The 13,933-nt window shown below is 47.7% G+C and overlaps 1 protein-coding gene across 3 annotated transcripts in view; it reads left to right on the forward strand.

Moving 5' to 3' along the window:
* Positions 1 to 10,227: 10,227 nt before the first annotated feature.
* GRIK3 (glutamate ionotropic receptor kainate type subunit 3) overlaps positions 10,228 to 13,933 on the forward strand; it is a 240,912-nt gene continuing 237,206 nt past the window's right edge. For all 3 annotated transcript variants that reach the window (XR_004375907.2, XM_032796279.2, XM_032796281.2), the window contains exon 1: positions 10,228 to 10,605. Coding sequence is in view for 2 of the 3 variants with exons in the window: in XM_032796279.2 (XP_032652170.1) it covers positions 10,491 to 10,605 (115 nt within the window). In the remaining variant the exon portion in view is untranslated. The remainder of the gene's footprint in view (positions 10,606 to 13,933) is intronic.

Genomic DNA, 13,933 nt, shown 5'->3' on the forward strand with positions numbered 1-13,933 from the left:
CTAATGTGTCATTAGCTTTCAGATGATACCTTGCAGAGCACAGTTTGTACAGAAATCATCACAAATCATGTAGGGTGTGAATACCCGGGTTGCCTCAGGTCCCACGGTCCAAGTCTTTTTGTGTCACAATTATGCAGAACAGCCATTGCCACATCCTCCCCACATAACATTATATTATGCCCTGTCTGCAAGGGGCTGGTCCCACATCACTCAGATCAATGGGAGATTTACCCATAAATGGAAGCAGGGCTGAGTTTGAGAGGTGATATAAAAGAACCATAAGATGAAGCCGGCCAAATTAATCTGTGGTACAATTCCACTGAAGTCCGAGTTAACAAGCATCTGAAATAATGTGCTCTTTGCTTGCCCTTTGTGTGTGGACAAAAATAGGTATGAAAGACCCATCCCAAGTCTTTGCATGGGTAATTAGTCATGTGGGTAGTAAATTGCCCTGTGTGTCTACAGGTTGGCAGGTGCCCAACTTTCTGCTCAGCCATTTGGTACATTTCTCCAGGAATAAGAACTCTCTTGCTGGGTTTCACACAACGGATCATGCTTTGTAGCTGACGGGGGAAAACAAAGTACTTGAGAAGTTATCAAAAAGCCAAGGAGCAGCCCAAATATTTTTGTAAGCTGGTTTCATGTAAGACAATTGCAAGCAGAGTCTAATTCCATAGCCTCTAATTTTCTTGCCTGACAAAGCAGGTGTAGTTTACCCATCAGCTGCAAACAGCTTATTCCACCAATCCCAAGGGTGGAAGTGGCTTGAATTTTTTTTTTAAAAAGGAAGAAAGATGGCTTCCTATGGCGGCAGAAAGGGAGTGACTATGTTTGTAAAGCCTGTGTGACTCCACTCCTCGTTCCCCTCCCTGTCAAGCTCAAAAGATTATAGCGTAGTACAGGAAAGGGAACACAGGATGGAACTGATTGGCCAAAATGGTTTCACTTGTCAGATGACAAACATGTGCTGTGATAAAGATAATAATTTAAGCCGACCTTACTTACTCATTTGCTCCCTGTTGCCCTTTTCAGAGTACAAGACATGCTACAATTTTACAAGTTCGCTGCTGTTGCATACCATTGATTAGCTGACACATGGCACGCAACAGATCTATTTTGCATATGAAGCCTGACGGTTTGATTCTCTGGGTGCTAAGATTACTTACTTTTGTTCCTTGCTTGTTAGCGATGTACATCCATATCAGATAAAAGGATAGACAAATTCCAGCCAATGTGTGCAAATACTGGGACAAATTCTCTGCTGGTATAAACTGGTGCAACTCAGGAAACTTTGGTGGAGCTGCATGACTTTACACTAGTGGAGAGAATGGCCCATTTTCTCAAACCTGGACCTGCCAATACTTTCACCTTGAAGAACTTAACCCCAAAGTAGTTCAGTGAACCTTGGAAATGGAAGGGTGCCCCAGCTCTATTTCACTAGTTTATGCTGAGTAGAGGATCCAGGAAGTCTGCAAGATAAGGCTCCATGTACCAAAGGTTTCAGAGGGGTAACCGTGTTAGTCTGTATCAGCAAAAACAATGAATCATCTTTGCGGCACCTTAGAAAATAACAAGTTTATTTGGGCATGAGCTTTTGTGGGCTAAAACCCAGTTCATCAGATGCATGGAATAAAAAATACATTAAGCAGTAAATACATATTTCAGCATATGAAAAGATGGGAGTTGCCTTATGAAGTGAGGGGTCAGTGCTAACGAGGACAATTCATTTAAGGTGGCCTATTCTCAACAGTTGAAAAGAAGGGGTGAATATCAAAGGAGGGAAAATTACTTTTGTAGTGCTAAAAAGGCCAATGCAATCAAGGGGGACATTGTCCATTTCCAACAGTTGATAAGAAAGTGTGAGTATCAGTAGAGGGGAAAATTACTTTTTGTAGTGACCCATCCAGTCCCAGGCCTTGGCTACACTGGCACTTTACAGCGCTGCAACTTTCTCGCTCAGGGATGTGAAAAAAACACCTCCCTGAGCGCTGCAAGATACAGCACTGTAATGCGCCAGTGTAAACAATGCCGCTCCCAGCGAGGCTCCCAGCGCTGCAAGCTAAACCCCAGCAGGATGTGGAGTACGTGCAGCGCTGACAGAGCTCTCTCCCAGCGCTGGTGCTGCGACCACACTCGCACTTCGAAGCGCCATACCCCCAGTCTTTATTCAGGCCTAATTTGATGGAGTCCAGGTTGTGCATTAATTCCAATTCTGCAGTTTCTCATTGAAGTCTGTTTTTGAAGTTTTTTTGTTGAAGAATGGCCACTTTTAAGTCTGTTGCTGAGTGTCCAGGGAGACTGAAGTGTTCTCCTACTGGTTTTTGAATGTTATAATTCTTGACGTCTGATTTGTGTCCATTTATTCTTTTGTGTAGAGACTGTTTGGTTTGGCCAATGTACATGGCAGAGGGGCAGCCACACCATCAGGGGCACATCTACAAAGGTGATATATGCCATCATGTGCCAGCAATTTTCCCCCTGCTGATACTCACACCTTCTTGTCAACTGTTGGAAATGGGCAATGTCTACATTGATTGCATTAGCCTCGTTAGCACTACAAAAGTAATATTTCCCTCTGTTGATATTCACCCCTTCTTGTCAACTGTTGAGAATAGGCTACTTCCACCTTAGTTGAATTGGCCTTGTTAGCATCGACCCCCTACTGGTAAGGCAACTCCCATCTTTTCATGTGCTGTATATTTATACCTACTTACTGTATTTTTCACTCCATACATCTGATGAAGTGAGTTTTAGCCCATGAAAGCTTATGCCCAAACAAATTTGTCAGTTTCTAAGCTGCCACAAGGACTCCTCGTTGTTTTTGCCTGTACCAAAGGGTTTGCTAATGGAGTCAGCCTTTCACCTCCACATAGCTGCTCCCATTCCAGTTCAGAGCAGGAATAGCAGAAAGCAGTTGGCACCTAATTGCTGGTTAGTAGCTTATTTAAAAACAATTAGTGGCTTCAGTCCGCTTTACAGAAGACAGATACCATGGTGATGGGTTTGATATAAGAACCAGAATAGAACAGACTATGTGTTCCCAGCTCAAGAAATTGCAGTTTGTTAGAAGTTTATGCAGAATGGCCAAGGACTGAATGATTATAGTAATTATCATGACACTCTGCTCTTTCCGCTTGCCCAGGGGTGTAGCAGAGGATTTATATGGGGTGGCTTTTCCGAGGCTGGAGGAGATCTACTTTTCAGGATTTTAAATTTTGACAGGGCAGGGCAATGTTTAACGAAAGTTTCTGTCTCCCACGTTTTGTGAGTGGCAGATGGAAGAGGTGAGCACAAAGAACACAGTCATACCCTAAAATAAGCTGTGATTCACTATCCAGTGGGTCATGACTCCAATGCACACATCATAACAGTTATGTGGCAGAACCGCTTCCGAAATTAGCTCTGCGTCACTGCTCTCCTTCCTACACCTGCCTCTCTTCCCCAAAAAGCTCCACCTATTGAATATCTAGGGGGCTGCCTGCCTGCCTCACTGGCTGAAACAAAGGGATCCCTGCATGCCAGCTATTCACAGGTGAACATGTGCTGCTGCTGGTCCATCAGCCCAGCATGCCACCTGCCAGTTGCTTCACACTAGGCGTGAGATTGGAAAGGGATCCACGGGAGAGGCAAGCTGTGGCACAATTAATAAACAAACAAACAAGACATTTTTCCTTGTTGCCCTAATTATTTCCTCACTCTAAAATTCTCCATTGGTTTTAATTAAGCCAGCCCCGGGCGTGAAAGTCTGGCAAACTTTCCCAATTTGATCATGTGTCATCGCTTTTCATTTGGGTTTTTGCAGCTTTGGGTGCAGCAGGTATCTCTAGCTGTGTTCCCAGAAGGTCTCTGGTGCATGGTTGGGGAACCAGCAGGATGGTAGCAGAAGATGTGTCTTAAAACTAATGACACCAAGATGAGGACCTGGTTCCTATGATTCTGTCAGCCTCAGTCAAAATGCTCAGGGCTAGACTCTCAATTCACTCACCCCAGGTTTGCATTGCTGCAAAGCCATTGACTGCACTGGAATTTCCCCCAATCTGCTCTGGTGTAAAGTGAGATCACACAGGCTCCCTGACTTTCAATTCCTGCCACAAGTGCCCTAGTCAAATCAACAGCTTGTTGCTAGAAGTTGGTTCTCACAAAGGCAGATGGTGCTAACTGTTCCATGGAATGAAAGTGGAGATGCTTTTTGATCCATTTAGACACATGGGCCACACACAAGGCTCTGATAAGAGTTCTTTCCCCATAGCATTGCCACTCCACCCACGGAAATATTCATGTAAAATTAACAGGAGTACAGCAGGAGGTATGAACATCCTTCAAGTCTTCACAACCTCCACAGAGGGAGTTCGCTCTCCCATTTGACAGCAACTTCCATTCTTTCCATGTGTTTGCCTTATTTTCGCAATAATGCATTCCACAGAAGTGGATACATTTCAGACTCATTACACTACAGTATGTACGGACAGAAATGTACACCGTGTAGAGTAGCAACATTTCTTCTAGTAATTTATACTGGACTACTGTAAGGCAGATTGCAGTAAAAGCATATTTCTCCTCTCACTTTAGTGTCTAGTCTGTCTATTTAGCTGCACAGTAATGACTTTATACAGTAGGTTTAGCTGCAAAACATGCTTTCCTGGCAAATCTACAGGAATGTGTCTAGTAAGAATAAACTTGACAAAAATCTAAGATGCAGGAAGTCTCCGTTTGACTTTCATGTGATACTGCTTATGTGATTTTCTAATGGAGCTGGAAGCACATTCACTATCTTGCAACCCTTTACAAATATATGAGAGGTTTATGGCATTTCCAGAAGTCTTTCACTCTGTTGTCTCTGTGTGAGGGGGGGAGGAATCCTTTGTAAAAGGTACTAGCTGATGAAAGCACTGACAGCTCTGAGCCCTGTGGTGTATACAGTATTGCTGTAGTTTATAAGAGACAGTAAAATAAACTACTGTTCAAGCTCCGAGTGATGCATGGAAAAAATGTTTCTCCCATTATAGACGATGTGTTGAGACATGAGTGGATTTTTACCCTCTGTCCTTTTCTCTCTCTGAATCAACATACAACACAGAACAAATCTAGGTTGTAAGCTCTTTCTCTTATGTGTTCTTACAGTGCCCCAACCTCAGTTAATTCTGTCTGTCTTCTAAATGCTACCATAACATAAGTGTTAATAAAAACCCTGTTATCCTTATTAAAGTTCTTTGGGGCAAGGACTCTCTCTCACAAGTTTGCAGAGTGTCTGCCATAATGGACCCCTCCTGATGCTAATCAATGCAATAACAATTCCCAGACTGTCTCCAAAACCACGCTCCCTCCCCGCTGGCCAAAGGGCTTTCTCTCTCCACCGCCTGTAATGTGGCATATAGGAAGCTAGGGGAGAGGTTAGAATGAAAAACAGATAGGGTTAAAAAAACGTATTTAATTGGGGTGGGAGAAAGGAAAGAAGAATCTTCCATAATGAGTGAACCTGTGAACCATTAAAGTGAAGTTAATTTAGCAAACCTATCAATCAAGCTGCTAACTGTCAAACTTAAAGGATAGCTGAAAATATTTCAGCAGAGGGCACTCAAGAGCTAGGAATCTGTACTTGTCAAATCCTGCATATTTACTCTGTAGTATTTTAAAAGACTTTAGCACATGAATGTCAGTAATGTGAGCACTGGGCCTCATATCTCACATTGATTGTGGTTATATTATACCCAACGCATATAAATCTAAACAAAATTCAGGCGCACATTGCTCATTCAAATGAACCAGTTTAGATAACCATTGTTTTAGGGTTTGTTTTTAAATAGTCTTTTTTCCCTTCTACAGTATTGTGGAAAAAATGTCCTGAAGGTAGAAGTGCTTATATCGGGGGTCAGCAACCTTTCAGAAGTGCTGTGCCGAGTCTTCATTTATTCACTCCAATTTAAGGTTTCGCGTGCCAGTAATACATTTTACTGTTTTTAGAAGGTCTCTTTCTATAAGTCTATAATATATAACTAAACTGTTGTTGAATGTAAAGTAAATAAGGTTTTTAAAATGTTTAAGAAGCTTCATTTAAAATTAAATTGAAATGCGGAGCCCACTGGACCAGTGGCCAGGACCCAGGCAGTGTGAGTGCCACTGAAAATCAGCTCATGTGCTGCTTTCGGCACGAGTGCCATAGGTTGCCTACCCCTGGTTTATATCATATCTCTTTGTGTGAGTTTCATCCTTCCTAGGTTGTCTGAAACATTCATTTTATTTGAAAGTGTCCTTCACTGATCAGCAGTTTTTTTCCAGATATTAATAAGATGTTTCAACATTTTGTCTTCTTTTGTAAGCAGTTCCTTTTATATTTTAAGAGAAAAAGCTTTGCATTAAAATTAATGGCATTTAGAACTTCCATAAATCTTCAGGCTTGCCCGTGGGTGAGAGAACATTAAGGTTCTTACGTATACAATCAATATGACATGTTCACGAGTGTCATAGTTCTATCAGTATAACAAATACAGCATGAACTACTAAGTGTAACCTCTGCAAAAACATGTAGTAAAACAGTCTAAAAAAATACCACGACACCTTAAGCTACCTGCAACCACACAACTTCCTAATTCATACAAATAAAAAGTATTCTGTGTTTATGCACTGTAACTACAGTATTTAATTTGCATTAATTGGTTATGGATATACTGTGAAATGATGAATTACTGCCATAAAACTATTTTCACTATATTTGTGCATTCTGCAAATAGATTTTACCACAATCAATTGAAATCGCATAAGAACTGTAAAACAACAAGGTTATGCTATTCTAGTGAAGGACAATGGAACAATCAGATTTCTGCAAGGTGTTCTAACAACCTGTGATGATACCACTTAATTCTCTTTTGAGTCTCCCAGGTCAATTTGTATTGTGGGCTTAGACAGACAGTAAGGTCTTCAAGACAAGGAAAGAGTTGGTTTGGATTTTTTTATTATTATTTTGTACAGCACCTTACACACACTGTGTAAATAATTACATTATGTTGAAATTCAGTTAACTTGGATGTGCATCATTAATTCTGCATTTCACAGAGCGGTTTTCCTAATGTTTACAATTGTTGTTATTGCCACAGCTATAGAATAATTCATCTTTGGTGCACCTTCACTGCAGTCAATGTCTGAAGCTAGCCCATTATCAGTAGGTCATTCCATACAGGTGTGTTAAAACCATCTACTGCAGCATGTTTCAGTGGGAATTTGTATGTAAACACACATATATAGAGTTACAGGCTCTCTTCCTAAAAGCATTCTGATGTGACTAGGACAAGGACTCCGAGCTTGGGTTCCAAACTGTTTTGTTATTGATCATGACATAGAACAATCCCAGGCCGACATTTGGTGTGACAGCGGAATTTTCTCTGGTGGGAGCATAGGCCAGAAAAGAATGAAGCTACTAAGTTGCCTATGCAAGAGAGAAGGGTGTTGAGAGCAGGCCAACCAGTGAGAGAGCCACGGGGGCTTCAGGAATACAAGGGAGGATGGGAAGGGAAATATATCAGGGAATAACCATCCTTTTCAATTTTTCACCTTGCAGTACTCTCCGCTTCTATAGGGATGGGGAGGAGATATGAACCCACAGAGCCTCTATATACCACATTTTCTCCTGCTTGACATTGCAGGCATTTTTGTTTGCCTTGGTTATGTTTTCGTTGTTGTTTGTAGCTCTCTCTCTCCCCTCTCTGCCTCAACTGACAATGCAGAGCTCTCTCCATGAAAGCTTGCACCATCCATGTCCTCTGCATACCATCCAACCCCTAGGGTAACCAGCTGTCCCAATTTTATAGGGACAGTCCCCATATATGGGCCTTTTTCTTATATAGGCCCTTATTACCCCCCTATCCTGATTTTTCACACTTGCTAGCTAGTCACCCTATCCAACTCCAGTCAAACAGCAAAAGATAAACTATATCCATGCTCTGTGATTAGTTTTTATACTACACTGCACCCATCCATAGGCTCTAGTCAGCATCTGGGATCTATACTCTGGGTATGTGCAGCCCCTAGCACTAAGAGACAATCCTTACCCAGTAACAAACTAACCCAACACATCAGTCTGCAGCTAGCTGTTACACCCAAGACAGAGACAGAACCCACTCACCTGACTTAAATAAAACCAACCCCCCTTCTCTACAACCTGCCCAGACTGACAGCAACAAGGAATAGCTGCCTCTCTTCCTTCCCCAAGCACGTCTGTCTGTGTCTCAGTACAAGTAGCCCCTAGCTCATGTCCTTTATGAAGAGCTACAGCTGTCCCTCATATCAGCCATTAGCAGGGAGACTTTTCCTCCATGCCCTTTCCCTGAGTCTTTAACCCTCTAGGTACCACCAAAGCACTGTCAGGAGACAATAGAAATTGTTTTCACTTACACCTACATGTATACCCAGGATGTAGGTACTGACATCCCCCAGGAGCTCAGGGCCTCTGCACACGCACAGTGCTATCAGCTATCAGCATTTCTCTAAGATTTAACACCTGTGCAAATGACAGCTGGAGAGCCCTGCCCCCACTGCTTGGTAATTGACCTAATTACTCAATGGGGCCAGGCGGAGGAAAAAGTCACATCTCTTGCGAAATTGGGTCCAAAGCCTATGTCATAATTTGGGTAGTTTGTCTGTAGTCCAAGCAATATATTATAGCTGCTGTCCCCACAAGTTACTAATTCTATAGTCTAGAGACACACACAGGTGATCAGACACCCCAGTGATGGGCACATATGGATACCTGGCTAACCTGCTGTGCTACACAGATGTGCTCACTAATTGCTGCAGAACATAAAAATCAGAATCTTTCCTTCTGTACTTAAGGCTGATGGGGGGTGGAGGGGCTTTTCCTCTCTTTCTTTAAGGATATGATTGATAAATACGGGTTCATGGGGACTAGGACTGTGTTAATTGCTCAGCCATAGGCCAGAGATATTAGCATTCCCTACAATGCTAGGGGGTTTTGAGCCTACCACCGAGAAACTGAAAAGACAAGGAAAATGAAAAGGATGAATAGTTACTGCCTATTAGTACCTTTGTAAGCAAATTAAAGATTTGCTCCTCAGATGTTCCAGGCAATGCAGTGCCAGAGAGCTGGCAAATGACAGCGATTGAGGATGATGGAATAGATCAAACTATTTAAAAGAGAAAAATAAAGGCACCGTAGCCTGGCCCCAGCAAGCTGACAGAGCAGCCCGCTTATCTGGTGAATTTCCAGCCCTTTGTCTCTGTCACGGAGGTCGTTAAACTCCTCTAACTGCAGAACTCCGGGCTGCATCGCAGCGCCTCTCCCTGCAGCGCTGGGATTCCTGTCACCTCCCACCAGAGGAGCTTGTGTTTAGCTAGTGTTATGGTCCTCGGCCCCATCCCCTTTACCTGCCAGCTCCTCCCTGCAAATAAATTCCGGCTGCAGGATGCCCAGTCTCTGCCCCTTCCCTTCCCTCTGGCCTCATGCAATGCCCTAATCAGGAGCCAGGCCAGGAGGCGCTGCCCAGACGGGTCTGCCTGCTCCAGGCTGAAGTGATGCTGCACCCCCCGCGCCCTCCCTGCGAGGCAGCCCCAGCCTGGCCTGGAGGGGGGGGCGAGGGAAGGGAACTCCCGGTCCCCTGGAGAAGTTTCCCACGGTCACTGTCCGGGCTGCCTGGAGGGGGCTCCCTCCCCCGCCTGTGTCCCCACCCAGTCCTCCTGCAGGGACACCCCTCCCCGGGCACCCCACTGCAGAGCCCCTCACCCCACACTTCAGCCCTGGGCTCGAGGGAGGGTGACAGGCTCGCACGCGCCCAGGAGCAGCCCCCCAGGCTCGCGCCCCCTCCCGCGGGTCCCAGGCTGTGCGGGCTCCGCAGCCGCGGAATAGTCCTCCCCAGAGCGCACCGGTGCGCCCGGGCGCAGGGCTGCGCGTTTCCCGGTACCTGAGCGGGCCGGGGCGAGTCCTGCACCCCCCGACGGGCAGCTCCCGGGGGCCCAGGATGCTTGAGGCGGAGCAATCGCCTCTGATTGTTCCCAGAGAAGCAGAGTCGCCTTTCTGCCCCTTCCCAGACCGAGCTGCGCGAGGCTGCCCGCCCCCTGCCTCCCTTGGGGGCTGCTCTTTGGGGTTTTCGTTCCCCTCCAAACTCTGCCCCCCCCCGCCCCCAGTGTGTGTGCGCGCGTGTGCGTGTGCAAGACTCCACTCCAGGGCTTTGTGCTCACCAGCGATAGCATCAGTGGTAGGAGGGGACAGAGACTCCGGCAGGCTGAGCAGTCAGAGCTTTTCTGCAGGTGAAACCCTGCTCGGCCCAGGCACCAGCCGGCGGGGCTGAACCGGCGCCGCTTCCGTGGGACGTACACGGCTCAGGCTGCGGAGTCCAGTAAGATGTGCCATGAGCCGCCTCCCCTCGCCCCGGCCTGCCAGCTCCGCCTAGACCCCGGGCACCGCCAGGACACGCTCGCCCTCCAGTCCTAGGGTGGCGAGGGGACCCCACGCTGAACTTGCCGGGAGGCGTTTTCCCCCAACGATGCCCCATTTCTGGCTCGCTCTGCGGAGTGTGCTTGTGGAATACTGGGTAGGGCTTCTGGTCTGCAGCTTTGGGATTCGGAATTCGCATGGGATGCCCCATGTCATCCGGATAGGTAAGGGCGGGGGTGCTGCGTTCGCGCCCGGCTCCCCTTTGGGAGGTGAAGGGACGTGGGGGCTGTTTGCTCGAGGGGGGAGCTGCTTGCGTGGACAGGGCTTGCCCCAGCTTTGCTGGGATTTCTGGCGGCTCCCAGGCTACCCAAGTGCACTTTCCAAACGGAAGCAGCCAAAGTGTCGGTCTGATGCAGAGGAAAGGCGGCTGCGGGTCCGGTTCGGTGGGGAAGGGAAGGGTCCCAGACCCACGCACTAGCTGGGATGCTCCAGCAGCCTGGCCGCTGCTGGCACACGAGGCGATCTGTCCGGGGGGCAGCAGCCATGGGGCGGGGAGCGGGACTGGGGTGCAGGACACTTCAGGTATTAAAGACGCCGGGCCGGGCAGGGAATGTTTTCGGAGAAACGGCGAGACACCAGCTGCGGGCTTGTCGGGACTGAGTCGGTGCCGCCCCCAGTGACTCCTCTCGCTGCTTCCCACTGCAAAGGGGGGGCTGCCAGGGCTTTGCAGAAGGGAAAGTTTGGGCAGTGGCTTCTCCTCGGCTCGGTGCTTTGGAGGCGGGTGCGGGCCTGGGGGTGCCCGGAGCAGGAGAGGGGCTGTGTGCACGCGAGGGGAGGCGCTGGGGGGGGGATTAGGGTACATGGAGAGGAGTGGGCGCTAGCGGGGTCCTGGATTCATGCCCGTGGCTCTGGCCGCCCCGAAGCGCTCAGCGAGGCGTGGTGCGGAGCCGGGAGCTACTGCTGCTGCCAGGTGCAGCAACATCCCGACGCGCTGGCTGGCTGGAGCTGCTTGTCATCTGGTTTTCTGGGTGCTGAGGTGTGACGGGGGGTTACAGCCTTAAAAGGCGAGGGGTCAAATGCCGCGACTCCCACTGCCTCTCCGCCCATGGCTGGCAGCTAACGCCGGACAGCGGCTCCGGGCAGCGGAATATCGGAGGTTCCTGGGAGTCATTGCACAGCCGGGCATGCAGGAGAGTCCCGCACGCTCCCTCGTTACAGCGGCGGTTCCGAAGTGTGTGATTCCGGGACGGGCTGTTTGTTCTCCCTGCACTCGAGTCCACCGGCGGGTCTGGTTGTGTGGTTGTGGTGCACAAAGCCAGGGTTTTGCTCTCTGCCACGTGTCACAACTGTCGTTCGAGTTTTACAAAGGGACCTTCTGGGCCGAGTTCTCCTGGCTGAATAGCTGTCAATGGAAGGGCTGTAGGGAGGAAAGCAGCTCGGAACAGGACCTCATTTACCCAAATGCAACTTCACAGCAGCCCTCACCAATGTCTGCCAGAGGAAGACAAAAAGCAGCAGGGCCACAAATAAAACCAGCTAGTGTCCTGAGAGGCAGTTACTGCCTCAGGTGTAATCTCTCCACCCGTGGGCTGGTTTCCAATGACCACCTGAGCCAGCCTGCCCTGGGGACTGATGGCCTGATGCAGGGAGGCTGAGCACCTGCTGTGTCTGGGAACAAGATACTGTGGCCCTGAGGCCTGATGCTGCAGTTGTATCCACAGAGGCAGGCTCCTGTGCAGATCATCATGGATTGAGGGGGAAGGCTCAGGATCCAAGAGCAGGGTCAGGGGCCTTTGCATGCTTCCTGAATCCAGTCTGAGGGAGTTCAGCTGTGTAATTGCAGATCCACGGCTCTGAAATGCCCCTCTCTACTAGGGTGGTGGAAACTCTGTAGCACGGGGAGGGTGCAGACCCCTGCATGGGCTCCATGATTCTGCACGTCTCCATCAGCTCTGTGAAACAGAACCCCACTGTAGCTGGCCCAACAGTCCGTACTCAGGCTAAATACCCACCAAGTCCATGGAAGTTTCATAGGAGAGGGGACAAGTGTCTCGGGTTCCAGTCCTGCATCTGGATGCACTTGCACAGGGGTCCAACATTATTGGATCCAATTGCAACCCTGGGGCATTGGGAGCTGCAACTTGTGATCCGACTTTCTCCAGTACCAGGCACCTGGTGCAGCCATGTCATCCTGAATGAAGGGGCTGTCAGATGCTGCCATTCTGACTTGGTAGCAATTTAAGGACTGCACAAGGTGTAGGGCAGTAGAGATCCAGGCTCAGTCACTTGACCCACAGTGCTCTTCACTGTCGTCTGCCTAGCTCATCAGAGCTGCAAGCTGCCCCCTGATTTGCCCGGCCTTCTGAGATAGTCCAGCAGACACTTGAAGGGGAGCTTATTGGAGTCACTGGGAGGGGAGGGTGCTCAGCACCATAGAGGATTAGGCCCATCTTCTTGGGACCTCACTGTGGTTCAATGGAATCATTCAGCAATAGGCTCCAAGGCATAGTGGCCTCAACCACCCAAGAAAAGTATTTTCTGCTGGAGCTTGAAAAGGCTCCAGGCATTTGCTGGAAGAGCAGGGAAGAAAGGGGGTCTTCACATTCAGGTGCTACTAAAAAAAAATCATCATGAACCTTACCCACAGGATTGTTCTCACTGATGGAGACACTGTAAGTCTGATTTGCCGTTGCCTTGCCTTCCCCTACACCAGTGCCGAATGCTGCCGAGTCAGATGGGCAGGGTTTTACTCTCACACTAGCCTGGCACAAATGACTCCACAGTGGGCAGTCTGGCCTTCCTTCCCTGTAAGCACCTCTGCCTACAGCTCCCATCAGTGTTGTTAAGGGTTGATTGGAAGGGGCTGCTTTTAATTTCTAAACTTAAAAAAGCCAAACGCCTACCTCTGGCAGAGCATAACTTGGTTTTGGTCAGTGAAACAAGAAAGTTAAAATGCAGAGAGGTGACTGAGGGTGTAAGGAAAGCTACAAATGCCTTAGTGCCATTCGTTTAAAATTGGCATCATATTTTCCTCCCCTTGGGTTCAGTTGAAAAATGCAGATTTTTCTCTCTGCATTTATTTGCCTGTCAGTTTGTGCACAGCTACAGCAATTCCAAATCCCGCTTTTAACGACTAAAGTGCAGTGGGACATGGAAAACTCCTGAAGAGGTAGCCTTTGTGCTTTAAAAACAGTCAGGTTTTAAAGGCTTGTTTGGTTTCAAATGAAACTGACAATTGATTATGTGCAATTTGAATTCTAGGGAAGGCATCCAGGACAAGGAAGGGAAGTGCCGGAAAGTGCCTTCTCTCCCTCTCTCAGATCCTCATAATGGGGGAAAGAAGGGAAGGAAGAGATCGATAATGCAGAAAATACATGCCTTTTTAAAAATTATTAAATGGGAGTTTTCCCCAGCATTTTCAGTATCTATTTGAATTTTATGTGATCCATCAAATATTTTCAAATATTACACAGAAACCTCGGAATAGATCTTCTATACTGTTAAGTAGCTGGATTCAGCTCCCAGTCATACTGGGGTAAATCCAGAGTAACT

This window comes from Chelonoidis abingdonii, chromosome 25 (genome assembly GCF_003597395.2).
Source record: "Chelonoidis abingdonii isolate Lonesome George chromosome 25, CheloAbing_2.0, whole genome shotgun sequence".
In the NCBI taxonomy this organism is placed as follows: domain Eukaryota; kingdom Metazoa; phylum Chordata; order Testudines; family Testudinidae; genus Chelonoidis; species Chelonoidis abingdonii.